Genomic DNA, 14,429 nt, shown 5'->3' with positions numbered 1-14,429 from the left:
AATATGTATAGCCTCGGCACAAATCTTTCATGTATTTTTGAAACCAGGAGATAGTGACAGAGTAGCATTGGCCAGATTTATCACAGATTTAAAATGTGATCTTCTGGATAGATATTTCCAGTTTATGATGAAATGTCACGTCTTATTTAACCTTGGTCACATGTACACATAATGTGTGCTTACCTGCAGGCTTAAGAAGTTTTCCTTGGATATAGAGTTCTACGGCTTTGCTCACCATGATGCCAGATTCATAGGCACCGGGTCCACTTTCTGAAAGAAAGGCAAACAGATGAATCTAATTCCAAGCCTCTGAATGGTACATTCTGCTTACAAAGAGGTTTCAGCTTGCTCTTTTCTTTCTGAATTACCAAGATACTTGAATAGTCATGAGTTGGTTTTTATTTATTTATTTGAGGACAGGAAGTACTCAATTTCATTTCATCTACTTCCATAATATAATGGACGCATGCCCAATCACAGTTGTGGATTATTTTCAAAATGTTGGAGAGGCCGTTGCAGGGAAATGGAAAGAAAAATCTTGGAGTCACAAAACAGGCTTTCCCTTATGCAAGATGTATGTCTGTGGATACAACTCTAAAACCTTATGGATTTCAGTTTCCTCAATTTTAAAATGAGAGTAAAAAGTAACTATGTACACAGACGGTGAAGGGTTGAACTAAAATGTTTTCTTTGTGGGGGGGGAGCTAGAATCATATAAATTATATTAAAAGATGGGCTATTATTTTATAGATAGCAAATTATGAAATTAACACAGATAAGATACAATTCATCACTATACACCAACTTGTTTCTCATTAGCCATGCTCGACTGTTGTAGCTGAAGTACATGGCGTTAGCCCCATATGTTTCTACTTACTGTGCGTGCCTGCTGGAGATGCCAGCTCCGCATTGCTGGATGACTTCTTGCTGTGTACGCCTTCTATTTTTTCAACTAAATGCATTTTTCTTTTCTCTTTTCTCAGTCTCTTATAAGGATTATATACTCAACAATGACTATTCTAGGCAGTTAACAAATTATATTCATTTGAAGGGAGAGGGACTAGGTAACATAGTTTATTAAAGGTTTAAAAGGAACGGAGAAATCCGAATTCCAAAGAATACTCACTGTTAAAGTAGGGCGCAGTGAAAACATAGTTATCATTATCTAGGCTCCGCTTGTAGAAGCTGTCCTCATAAGTCTCTGGGTTTTCTTGCCAATTTTCTCCAGCTCTAGGGAGTAAATGGCTCTCATCATTTATATTCCTTAAGGTACATGATAAACTGAATTCCCTTTGTGGAAATACAGCTCTACAGACATATCTACTATTCAGGTATGCCTAAGGAAGTCAGGTATGGATAGTGTAACTGATCCTCATACTAAGCAATATATCAGCATGAGAAGAATAAGAAGGAGCTGACTCTCAGTTGAGAAACTATGGATAAGTCAGTTAATTAGTATTAATAACTGTTGTTAAGATAACAAGAGATATGAAGCATGAAAGACCAATGAAAGTAAGGACTGCTACGCTAATACTGCTATAGGTCACTATTATGCTCATTACGCTCAGACAGACCAGTTGGACTACATCTACAAAGATGAACATCTTTTTCAACCTCTTTTAAATTTTGTAATGAATATATACAAATATGACTAGCAACTGCCATTGAAACATCCTATAATGATATTACCCAGGGAAATGGAATATTTTATTAATATAAATACTTTAAACAATACTGCAACTTAATCTACTAACAATGATCAGTTTTCCCAAAGAAGAACTTCCTTACATGGCAGCATCCAGACCCTTGGCACAGGCTGTTGGGCTGAACTTATTTTTACAGATGTTATTTGAACTTACTCTTTAGGATAAACTCTTGTAATCCCACCATCAGTCACCACAAAGCGTGCTTTCACTCCTTTGCTATAGCAGAAGATAAAAGGAAGACACATGAAAAAGTAAGCTTTAAGATGCTAAGCTAGGTGTTCATAATACAAAATGAAATAAAGGAATCCAAGTTACATATATCAACACACACAAAATGGCAGGTTAATAATCTTTGAAATTAAGCTCTCAGTGTTAGTGTCTTTAAGAGTCATCTCAGAAGCAAAAAGGATGGAGTTGTCCTTTAATGACTGATGAGGAGTCAGCAAGGATTACAGAGGACATCAGTGTATGGAGAAAAGGGAAAACTAGTCAAGGCACCTGGTTTTTGTGAGAAAGGGATAAGAAAAAGGGAGGAAAGTTATAGGAAGTTCACTCTTAAGTATACGTTTCTTAAAGAGACACCCTGGCAGTGGTTTTGAAATTCATGGTTAAGGACTCCTCCTTCCCACCTCTCTGAGATAGAATTTGGTCTATGCCAAGGCTGACCTTAAACCTGTGCAACCCCTGCCTCAGTTCCCAAGTGCTGAGATCATAGGTATGTACCAGCATACTTGTCTTTAAGCTCCATCTTTATCTTTACAATAAAGACCTTTAGAAACAGGATTATGGCAAGAATTCCTTGCAGGAATTGGAACTTGGCAACAGGAATGGGCAGCACTAAAGGTACAAAACTAGGCTGCTGTAATTTCTGAAAAATGGTATTTTAGGACCTTGATTATGAAGAAGAGAGGCAACCACAGTGAGGAGTAGTATTTAGCATCAAGTGATTGACTGGAAATAAGTGGAGACAGGATTATGAATGAGAACCACCCTGCAAGCTCTCAACTACTGAGTAAGAGTACGGCATGCGTCAGTAGAAAACCAACTAAGCATTCACTAGAAACACTATTTTACCACAAAACACATATGCAAACATGTCTATTTAATGTTTTAGTCATATCATCATGTAATGCTAACAAATGGCCAATATTATCACGGAATTGCACTCTCAACTGAAAATGCAAATTATCAAAAATTGCAAGATGATTTCCTGAAAAAATCATTTCTAAAACTAAATAACTAACTGAACTTATAAGGCCTATTCTCTAAAAAATTTCCAGGGAGATGTGGAACTGAAACACAATGTATAAATTTCTATTATGAAGAACAAATACTTACATATTTTTCTGCTTACTCCAGTAATTTTGGACAAGTTCATTTGTGAAACCGGCATCCAGCAAGATTCTATTAATTAAATCTGTATTACCTGACGTAGAAAAACGACGTCTTTCATTAAACACACATAGGTTTTTAATTCAAATAATGAAACAAATAAATTTACTAGTTTCAAAATCCAGTTGAGTAGATATGCAAGAATATTCCATATAAACTGGACATTTTCTATATCATTTATCTTATCTTGTATACTGGGGACACGAATGAATAAGTATTGCAAAATCCAATAACTAATAAGAGAAAATGCTTTATTGAAAGACGTATGATTTCTAGACATGCCGAGGAAGCTGCACCTGTGAAAATTGAACAATAATGGTGGCCAACCAAAAACTGCACAAAGAAAATAACAGTTGACATGCAAATTTTACAAGGCCCCACTGATGACGAAGAACTATAGGTAGCTGATGACTGCTGCGAGATGGAGAATCGGTCTTCCACACCAGACCCCCTGATAGGACATCCGATATCCATCCGTCAGCCCTAAACACAGATCGATGTGAGCAACTCTAAATGGACACAGGAGGCTGTGTGTGTGACTTGTATTTGCATATGCAGGTTTGCATATTTAAGATATAAATATTAAGTATTTATGTACACAAATATGTATATATGCATACATACATATGAATATACACTTTGCATATATCTATATTCATATATACATGACATTAGTAATTGAAGAAGTGGTCATGAACTTGAGATGGAGTAGGGGTGGGAGGCATTGGAAGGAAGAAACCAGGGAAGGAAAGGATTTCAATATAGTACTGCTATATGTAACTCTCAATTAAAACTCAAATAATAATAAGCAGATACATGAAAGCGCAAAAAGACATCTGCATTATGACATTCCAGGACACAATGATGATATGTTCTTTTTTCTGCATTTCCCTTGGCTATGCAGCTTAATTACATGTACTCTTGTGTGGATAGGATTATTAACTGAAATTATCAAGTTAAAAACATGAAACACCTTTCACCCGTTTTAATAAGGAAAAGGTATTTTCATATTACACAGTAGCACACAATACCATACCATAAACTTGACTTCTTGAAAATTCCTATAAATGTCCATTTTTGTGTTAGTCTTGGAATAGAGGAAGGGGATAGAATTATCCTACTCCAAAACTGGATTTTTGAATGCAGTATATCAGTTCAATAGCACAGGCTTTGGCTATTCTGTAATGACTGAGGAGCATGCCTGTCCAAGTTCAGAGGTAACAGAAAGGACAGAAAACGAGGGCCCAAGATCAAAGAGCATGTCATACTCACTTTGCCTCTTGTGGTCTGTCTGCTCTCAGGGTGTGAGACTCTGAGAAAACCTACAGGTGCTTTCTTCTCACATTCATGATACAGTCTCATTTGACTCAAGTAAGGAATGTGCAGTCTCCACTAATATCTGATTTATGTAAGATGCTGGGGCGAGATGGAACAACTCAGTTGGTTTCCCAATGTAAAAATTCAAGTTGGGAAGGCAATTTGAGAAGGAGACTTTCTAACGTTTGGTAACTGATAGAAGCGCTTTGTTTAGCCATTTATAATAGAAATAACTGCTTTTTAAAAAGTAAAAAGAAAGAGAAAAAAAGGAAGAAGTGAGTGTTTCGTCTATTTGTTCCTTTTTTTCGAATTCTAGTTTTTGGGGTAAGTTTTGATGTGCATTTGTTTTTCCTCCCTTATTTCGTATTTGAATTGTTCCTCGTAGAACTCTTACAAGTAATTTTTAGAATGAAAAAGTTTTGATTATTAAGTGTTTAAAAGCCTAGAACCTAGGTATATGGGAAAAATCTTAAAGGGTTAATGATGCAGATTTATCAATGAGACAACTATAATAGTTAAAATTAATTATTAAAATTCTCTCCATCACTTTCTACCAGATTTGTCTTATGAGGCATACTTAGACATATATGATTTTTGACAAAGTTGCTTATGATTAAACTGTCATAAGGAAAGAAAACCATTAGTTGATTATTCTGATTATTCATTATACTCTATAAAACACAAAGAGCATACCCTATGCTTTTTTCTACATAGACAGTGCATTGTAATAAAAGTCTTCAATAGGTAACTCAATGCAAAGTTTCAAAATTTGAGAGGCTGAGCATGCCATTTAACTGTTTTCAAGAAACGACTACCTTGCTTTGAAAACTTGATTTCACTAATAATGAAATGATATTGCTTTAATAAAAAAGTTAAGGACCAAATAGCTGCATATTACCATTAAAAATTCAAGTAGTAAATAAATCAGTTCACCAATAAGCTGATATGATTATCCTGAGATTTGATCATATGAACCAAACTGATCACTTAGGACCCAAGCACTGAGGCAAATACTACAAATTCATATATACTTACAGGAAGGGTTATTTGGAGTTTTTCTATCAATAAATTCATTGAAATTTAAAAGAAATTCAGTATTATTATCAGAGAGTTTAAGGTCATTGCAGTATTCTCTGAAAAACAAGATTTGAATATTTAAGATATTAAAATCAAGACTTCACAATTTGACAGTTTGCAGAAACAGCATTTATTGGATGTATGCTTTTGCAAGCAATTGAGCATTTTATCCCCATTTTCTTAGTTTTAAAATAGGGTGGTCGACTACTAAGTGAGTGGTGAGACCACAGACATTGACTGGTCTCTGGAAAGTGGGTGCTCTATGCAAATGTATTTACTAAAATGTCCTGGTAAATTGTGCCTTTTATAAATTTCATATAATAATTAAGACACATTTAAAATATTTATTCATTATAATATTAATAAGCTCATCATATATTAACATACCTTTACATAGTGATCTATATGTTAAGATTAAAGAACCATGGCAATGTTTTATATATTTACAAATATCTTAAATTCTTGACTTATTTTGAGGGACATTAAGAAAATATGTCCTCAGAAATGACTAGAAAAAAAGGACCTTGGCATGTTTGTTGAGTTTTGGTGATTTTGAGATGAGGGTCTTACTATGTGGTTCTGAAATTTGCTATGTAGTTGATGCTGGCCTCCAACTTTGAGTGATCCTCCTACTTCTGTCTTCCCAAATCCTGGGGTTACATACCCACAACACTACCATGCTTTGCAAGATAGGATTATTGTAATAGTCTTTTCCAATATCTTAACTATTTGTTTTTGATAACCAAAACTTACTAGTAATTTTTTTGATTAGTTGTAATGTGATTTTAAAGTGTCAACACACTTTCATATTCTATTATATTAAGAACCAATGTTCTACCTTGTGCTTTGGATGAATTTATAATATCATAAATAGATTGTTTAGAAAAATGTGGTAATTTTTAGTCATAATTACCAAATAAGCATTCATCAAGCCCACATCATTAACATTACCACAGAACTCACTATATAATGCAGATCTGAACCAAATTGCTGCCATGCTCACAGTAGTAGATACAACTTCTGAATTTGACATTGTTTCCAAGTTTATACATTGTGCAACAGTGGTTTCAGGTGGCTCATTTGACCCATTACTGGAAAATACCTGCTGAGTACCTAACCGTGAATGGGTGTGGTCCATTTGTCATTTGTTCACATGCAATAGCACTTTTTAAAGCATAAGAGAAGAAGGCACCCACTCTGGTTGGTCCAATAAAAAGCTGAGCATCCAATAGCTAGGCGGAGGAGGGACAGGCAGGACTGCTTGGCATACAGACTAAGTAGGAGGAAGAACATAGGCTGGAGAGAAAGAACTAGGGAGAAAGGGAGGGAGATGCCAGGGATCAGATGGACACGAAGGAAGCAGGGAAGTGGGACACACAGAAAGAAAGATAAAAAGCCCCAAGGCAAAATGCAGATGAAGAGAAACAGGTTAAAATAAATTATAAGAGCAAGTGTGATACGCCTAAACTAAGGCCGAGCATCCATAACTAATGATAAGTTTCTGTGTCATGATTTGGGGGATGGCAATCCTGCTACAAGAAATGGCTCTTGCCTGTATGTAAGTATCATAATAACTACTGTCGCTTACTCTCCAGACCATCGGCTTGCATTGCTTCTTTTGTCACTATGAGCAGCAAGGAGACAAACGGGAGTCAACAGCACTTATTTCCCATTAAGCCTATAGTTGGGCCGTGCATATTCTATGAAAAGGATTCTGGAACCAACAAGTAAGATCTAAGTAAGCGAATCTTACTTTGACAACTACAATCCTGATCAAAAATATAGGAAACATGAAGACAGCAAAACCACATGAAACTCACAATTAAATCAAGCAGGCTCATCCAACCAGTGGAAAGAGCTAACATTCAAGATAAGGGATATAAGTGATAAACATCTCAAGAAAAAAAGCCATCATTGAAACACAGAACCCTTAACAACAGAGTGGAGCAGAGAGTCAGAACTTCAAAAACAAAATTAAAAATTTAGGGTTTACAATTTTTATCTGAAAAAAAACCAAATATGCAATCACTTTTTGTTGAAGCCAACTTAACACATTTCAAAAATTGTGCTTAATATTTTAGATTTAATAATCCTGCTATGAAAAACGTGGTTTAGAGGCAAAGTTTAGAAAGTATCCATGATGTGAATGCATTGGGTTGTCAGGAAAGCTAGGTCGGACTCGCCCACAGCGCTTTGCTGTTTTAGAAGTAAGAATAGCCCTGAAGTCTACAGACCTCTATATTTAATTTGAGTTATGATCTCATGAGCTAGAAGCCAAAAGCAAGATTTTAAAGGACTAGACAAAAATACACTGCAAACTATTCACCAAACCGTATGTGGACTACCCTTTTATTACTTAAAAACAATTCTGACTTGATTTTGTTCTTTTAATTGAAAAACGTTTTAATCAAAGGCATTGAAAATGTTAAAGGGCAGAAAGCTGAGACTCAAAGGTATCACAGGATTTCCCCAGGAGCATCTGACTAGCAATGGCGCCAACCCCAAGAAAGTCCTTCTGCTGATGACTGAATTGTGTCCTTTCCTAACAGGAGACAGAACAGACCTGAGAGATTCTGGGACTGAGGTTCTGCAAGTGAACGTTTCTAACTCTTTTCCTTGGCCAGTAGTTGGAAATGCCCTTGATTCTGTCCTGGCTACTGGCCAGGAACATCAGAGAACTCCAATTGTAGTTGATGTGCCCTTTCTCTAGGTGAACACCCCGCCTGTCACCTCTCACTGCCACTCAACTCTAAGTCAAGACCAATTTTCATTTGTATCAGCAACAGAAAAAAAAAATCTGTTTTTTTGGACCAATCAATTAGACACTCCCCCTCCCTGGGCAGGGCTCATTGATGAATTGATCTTAAGTTACCATGTGCCTTTTTGTTATATAATAATGACAAAAGATATTGTGCGATAGTGTGAACACTGAATGAGAATAGAAACAAAGCAGATAATTTAAACAACACATTCCTGAGAAATACTGAAGGGGTTGGTGTTGGAAAATAAGAATTTATGTGTGACAACTGAAAATCACACTGCATATTGTGCCAGATTCAAACACACCAGATACTGAGTCTAATGATTAAGAATCTGATAACAGCCGGGCGGTTGTGGCACACGCTTTTAATCACAGCACTCCGGAGGCAGAGGCAGGCGGATCTCTGTGAGTTCAAGGCCAGGCTGGACCAACAGCCTCCAAAACAATACAGAGAAACCCTGCATTGTAAAACAAAAAAAACCCAAAAAAACAAACAAACAAAAAAAAAACCCAAACAAACAAAAAAAAAAGAATCTGATAGCTTCTGGTGCCGTGGGATGTTGGAGAAGGACTCAGTCTTCCTTAAGGGGCTGGCCTCTGGGAGTTTGACCATGCTCTAGTTCATATATGGGGACTTTTCTTCTCCTCCTCCTCTTCTTCTTTGGGAAGTGGGGGTCACAAGGGTGGAGAGATGGACCTAGGAGGACTGGTGAGTGTTCTCTGGGTTCATGATGTAAAATTCCCAAATAATCAATAAAAATATTATGAAAATAAAATCATATCTAGGCATGGTAGTACAGGATTTTTTAGAAATTTATTCTCTTGTAATGTACTACATTCTCACCACAGTTTCCCCTCTCTCCCTCCATCCTTCCTAGTTCCCTTCCTTACTTCCTGTCTTCCCCAGATCAACCCCTCTTCTGTTTCCCTTCTGAAAAGGCCATGTCCTCCCAGGGATATCGTCCTAACAAGGCATGACAAGACATAACAAGGTACAGGACATTAATCCCAGCACTTGTCATGGTTGGGGAGTGGGGGAGGAGGTAGCGTGAGTGTGTGTGGTCAGAGGTGAGTTCAAGGCCAGATTGGCTTACACAGTAAGTTCTAGGACAGCCAGGGCTACACAGAGAGAACCTTATTAAAAGAAATAACCAAACAACAACAACAATAACAATAACAACAACAACAACAACACACACACACACAAACACACACAAAGAATCTATGGAAGGGGACTGGAGAGATGAGTCAGAGTTTAAGAGAATGTGATGGTTTCAGTAAGAATGCCCCCAACACGCTCATACATTTGAAATCCCAGACACCAGAGAGTGGTAATGCTTGAGAAGGATTAGGAGATATGGCCTTGTTGAAGCAGGTATAGCTTTGTTGGAAGAAGTGTGTCACTGGGGGTGGACTGGGAGGTTTCAAAAGCTCACACCAGACCCAGAGCGTGTCCCCTCCCTGCAGCTGTCTCAAGGGCACATCTCAAACTGCTACAGATCAGAGTGTAGTTCTCAGTGCTGCTACAGGGCTATCCATGCCACCATGCTTCCGCCATGTTGACAATGGACTGACCCCTGGACACTGGAAGAAAATTCCCAATTAAATGCTTTCTTTCCTAAGAGTTTGCTTATGGTCATGGTGTCACAGCAACAGAAGCTCACTGTTTTTGAAGAGGACATAGATTCAGCTATGCACCCACACAGTAAATTATAACCAACTGTAACTCTTCCGGCCTTAGAGGAGAACAGGCATGCACACAGTGCACATAACTACATGCAGGCAAAACCTTCTTTCACATAAGTAAAAATAAATTTTTAAAAAATATTCCTGGAAGTGAAACCTTTGGTTTACTGGTACAGTTGATGCTAAACATGGAGAATCATCTATTATTAATAGGAGACTAACATAACTGAAGTGAAAATTTCCAAGAAATATTTCCTTAGTATACAGAAGCTATTGTCCAGCAGGGGCAAGGCCATACCTCAAGCTGGCAAACAAGTTTGGCAACTGATAACACATGGTAATGTGTTTGCAGGCACAAAGGAGTCATGTGGAGAAGCTGGGACTTGGCAAGATGTGTCAGGGTTGGAGTCTCCCTGAAGAGAGACTAGGAGAGACCATTGGTGAAAGTGGAGCTTCAGTTGAAGTAAAAACCCTAAATCTGGAGGGATTATGGAAAAAAACTGAGTCTTGACACAATGTGATAGGGTTGGAACCCCTGCAGATTCAAGGACAAACCACTGATGAAGACACAGTCATAGTTACGGTAGAGAATACAGTATATTGGAGATGTCATAAGCATAGCATGATCGCCAAGGACAATGGACAGTGTGGAGTGGATCTGGCCTGAGCCTAGCAGATGAGATTTGTGTGATGTAGGTGGCTGAGACAGAGAGGTGGGGTTGCCCAAGCGCTTTGGATCCCAGAAGATCTCAAGTGAGTCCAAGATAATGAACATTGAACTACAGGGTTTGGTTTGCATTTCTAGATAGTATTTTTGCTTTCATTTCATTTTAATTGTTCCCAGAATCGTCTCTCTTAGAATAGTAAAGTATGTAATTTGGGTTTTGACTTTACCAAAGCCCATAATTAGGAGATTTTAGAGTTTTATAATAATCTTGGGCTTTCAAGTGCTGAAAATTTTAAGATAGTATAACTTTTAAAGATATACTGTCTTTTATATTGTTATGTTAACATGAGAGCTTAGGGATACATAATAAAGGGAAGACTGTGGCTTAATAACCATGCATTTGTGTCATGATGACAAGGGTTAAATTATGTCAGCTAGTTTTTGTCAACTTGACACAAACTAGAATCACTTGGGAAGAGGAAACTTCAATTGAAGAGGTACCTCTGTCAGCTAGTCTGGGCATGTCTGTAGTACACTTTCATAATTAATCATCAATCTGGGAGAGCCCAGCCCACTGTGGGCAGTGCCGCTCCTGGGCAGGTGGTCTTGGGTTATGTAAGAAAGCAAGCTGAGCAGTCACAGAAAGCAAGCCAGTAAGCAGCAGTGCTTTATGACCTCTGTTTCAGTTCCTGGCTTTAGGTCCTTCTTGAGCTCTTGTTCTGACTTCCTTCAAAGATGGACTATGATGTGGAAGCATAATCAAAATAACTCCTTTCTCTAGGTTGCTTTTGGGCATGGTGTTTTATCAGAACAACGGAGAGCAAATTAGATTGGTAAATAATGCAGGTGTGAATATCTGGGCTAGCTTTCCAGAACCTACATAAAAATTTCAAGAGTGATGACAAGAAGGGAAGATTGATGTGTCCTTGGGGCTTCCTGGTCAACAAGCCTGGCCTAATTGGCTAAGTTGTAAACCAATGTGAGTCTGTCCTAAAAAAAAAACAAGATGTATGGCCTTCAATAAGCAACATTCTCCAAGGCTGACTTCTCATCTCTGCATGTGTGTTTATATGCACACACATACAAGGACACAGTTATTACGGATTATCATTTGTTTTTTTAAAAAATGATATTCATATATTCTTAGATTCTCCAGTTACCAAGGATTTACTCAGCTGTACAGTGTAAAGGACAAGGGTTTCAACACCGAATGTCCAATAGTAACTCAAATGGACGCATAGTGGTTCCTTGAATAAACTGAATAAATGAGAAGTGACTAAATCTTTGGTAAGGAAAATGAAGAATTGTATGAAGCAATCAGCAGAATACATAATAAAATGATGGTTGGAATTTCCCAAGATGATGCTGAGGTTTTGGATTTAGTGGGGTTTGTGTATACACAGTGAAAAAATGCAAAAGAGAGTAAGTGGAAGAAAAAAATAGGCACGGGAAAACCTTCGAAAATAGGGCAATGCAGCCAGTGATTCATACTCTGAGGACCATGAAGTCTGTGCTAGAACCAGTTAAATCTACTCCCGAAGTAGCCCATAGACTCTGTCCTACTAAGCATTCATTAACTGTCAACTTGAAAAAGACGAGAGTCACTTGAGAAGGGAATCTCAGTTCAGGGATTGCATCATCAGTTTGGTCTGTGGATTTCTGCTTTGATTGCTAACTTATGTTGGAAGGTTCATTCCACCATGGACGGGACCATTCCCTGGGCAAGTAGTAGTTATGTAGATAAGCAAACTGTAGATAAGCAAGCCTGTATGAGCTAGCCACCAAGCAGTATTCTTCTTCGGCTTCTCTGTCTAGTTGCACTGTGAAGTCCTGCCAATTCTTCCCTCAATAACAGATTATAACTTGGAATTGTAATCTAAATAAAGCCAATCCTCTGCTAAGTTGCTTCTGGGCAGAATGTTTTATGATGGCAAAAGAAAACATTATAGCCACCAGAAGCAGTACATGAGAAAATGAGACCTTCTCTACTTCAGTGAACAGACAGTCAATCTGCAGGCTCCCTCTTTCTAGTACAGGGAACCACTAGAACGTGGACCCTTGGTGACACAGCACTTGAAAGCCGTGGAATACAGCCCATAATTATCACTATAACAACACAGAGCCGCTAGTTAGTAAGTAGCACTTGAGAAAGATGCCTTCACAGTTTAAAAAACCCTCTACCCATGGCGTAGAAACCGGGTTGAAAAGCAGGAGCAAACTGAGGGAATGTGAGAACCACTCAGATGTTGCTATAGGCACAAGAAGGCCGTGGCCTGGACTAGGGTGAAATAACTTGAAAGAGACAGAAATGTACAAAGGTCCTAAGACAGACCTGGGAAGACTCAGGGATAAATTCATAGTAGGACATTAGCAAATGGGAGCAGATCAGGACAACCGCTATGTCTCAAGATTGTGCATTGGAAGAATACTATTTCCTTCTTAAAAGCAACACAAGAAGAGCTTTCCAAGTGGGACAAATATTTACAAGACACTGAATTGGAAGCACATTGAAGAAACATTTCTGTTAGGCTTTCATGACACATGAATGTCTTATGTGGAAATACGAGGGTGGACAAAGTCTGGAAAGAGATCTGTTTAATTCTCTATTGCAATGTCAACAGGCCACTTGTGTCTGTTGTTTCTAGCAGTTAGAACCCTCATGTTAGATTTGGGAGACATCATCCCAACTTGTAGGTGAGGAATTAATGCATGGCTCGTGGTTTGAGGATGAACTCACATAAGGAGAGAGCCCAGGTACTCATAGTTCTCAGCTCCTTCTCTGGGTGGGGAAGAAACGAGGCTCCTGGGAGAATCCTGCATCTGCAGCTGGATAGGGATAAGACAATTCGAACCGTGTAACATGGGAGAGATGCAAAAAGGAAGGAGGAGACGGCCAACCCATCCACAGCAAATGAGGGGGACTCTCAAAGCCAAGGATGAGCTTTGTTAACTGTGGTTTTTCAAAGTGTTACAAATACTACCAATTTTCAAAGAGACAGAATTTAGTATTTCCCATATGCCAAAAATAAAGGATTAACTCGGAATAACTTTAGAAACCTTTTTTAGGTTTTCAAAATTACTCTGAACAGCCTAATAGTGGTGGCACAAGCCTTTAATTCCAGCACTCGGGAGGCAGAGGCAGGCAGATCTCTGTGAGTTCGAAACCAGCCTGATCTACAAGAGCTAGTTCCAGGACAGCCTCCAATGCCACAGAGAAACCATGTCTTGAAAAACCAAAAAAAAAAATTCTGAACAAAGTGCAACTGAAAACAATAATAGAATTGTCTCCCTCCATTCTCTTAGATAATTTAAACTAGACTAATAGGAAATGTATTTTGTTACTCTATACCATACACTAAAGACAGGGAACCAAAACAAGGAAAAGAGAATAAAAAATAAAGAATTTAATAGTTTCAAATAGTCAAATAGAGGTGGAATAAAAATATGCATTACGGATAGTGATTACATGAGAGAAACAAAATTGGCTAGAAAGATATGTTCATATGAAAATTATGACATAAGGCTGAGCATCACTAAGCATACGTGGAATCTCAGAGTTGGGAGAAAGTGATAGGCAGATTCTAGGAGCTACGAATTAGTGAAAGACCCTGTCTCCAGGGAACAAGGTAGAGAGCAATAGTGAAGAAAGATCTTTGGCTCCATGTGCACACCTACTTACACACCTACATGCAAAAACACACATACATGACGCACAAATTGTATGAGGTACTGCATATATCACACATACATACACATCAACACACACACACACACACACACACACACACACACACACACACACACTATATGAGGCACTGTATTT

At 38.1% G+C, this 14,429-nt stretch overlaps 1 protein-coding gene across 6 annotated transcripts in view; it reads right to left on the bottom strand.

The window, feature by feature from the left end:
- The window catches only part of Cacna2d1 (calcium voltage-gated channel auxiliary subunit alpha2delta 1), a 410,041-nt gene that overhangs the window by 21,206 nt on the left and 374,406 nt on the right, over positions 1-14,429 (bottom strand). For all 6 annotated transcript variants that reach the window (XM_040735177.1, XM_040735179.1, XM_040735180.1 and 3 more), the window contains 5 exons: positions 5,451-5,548; positions 3,045-3,132; positions 1,860-1,922; positions 1,127-1,230; positions 184-270 (listed from right to left, as the gene is read on the bottom strand). In XM_040735177.1, coding sequence (XP_040591111.1) covers positions 184-270; positions 1,127-1,230; positions 1,860-1,922; positions 3,045-3,132; positions 5,451-5,548 — 440 coding nt within the window. The remainder of the gene's footprint in view (positions 1-183; positions 271-1,126; positions 1,231-1,859; positions 1,923-3,044; positions 3,133-5,450; positions 5,549-14,429) is intronic.

Source organism: Mesocricetus auratus, unplaced genomic scaffold (assembly GCF_017639785.1).
Source record: "Mesocricetus auratus isolate SY011 unplaced genomic scaffold, BCM_Maur_2.0 Super-Scaffold_100043, whole genome shotgun sequence".
NCBI lineage: Eukaryota > Metazoa > Chordata > Mammalia > Rodentia > Cricetidae > Mesocricetus > Mesocricetus auratus.
Note: the sequence above shows the minus strand (reverse complement) of the source record. Positions and strands in the feature narration are given on the sequence as shown.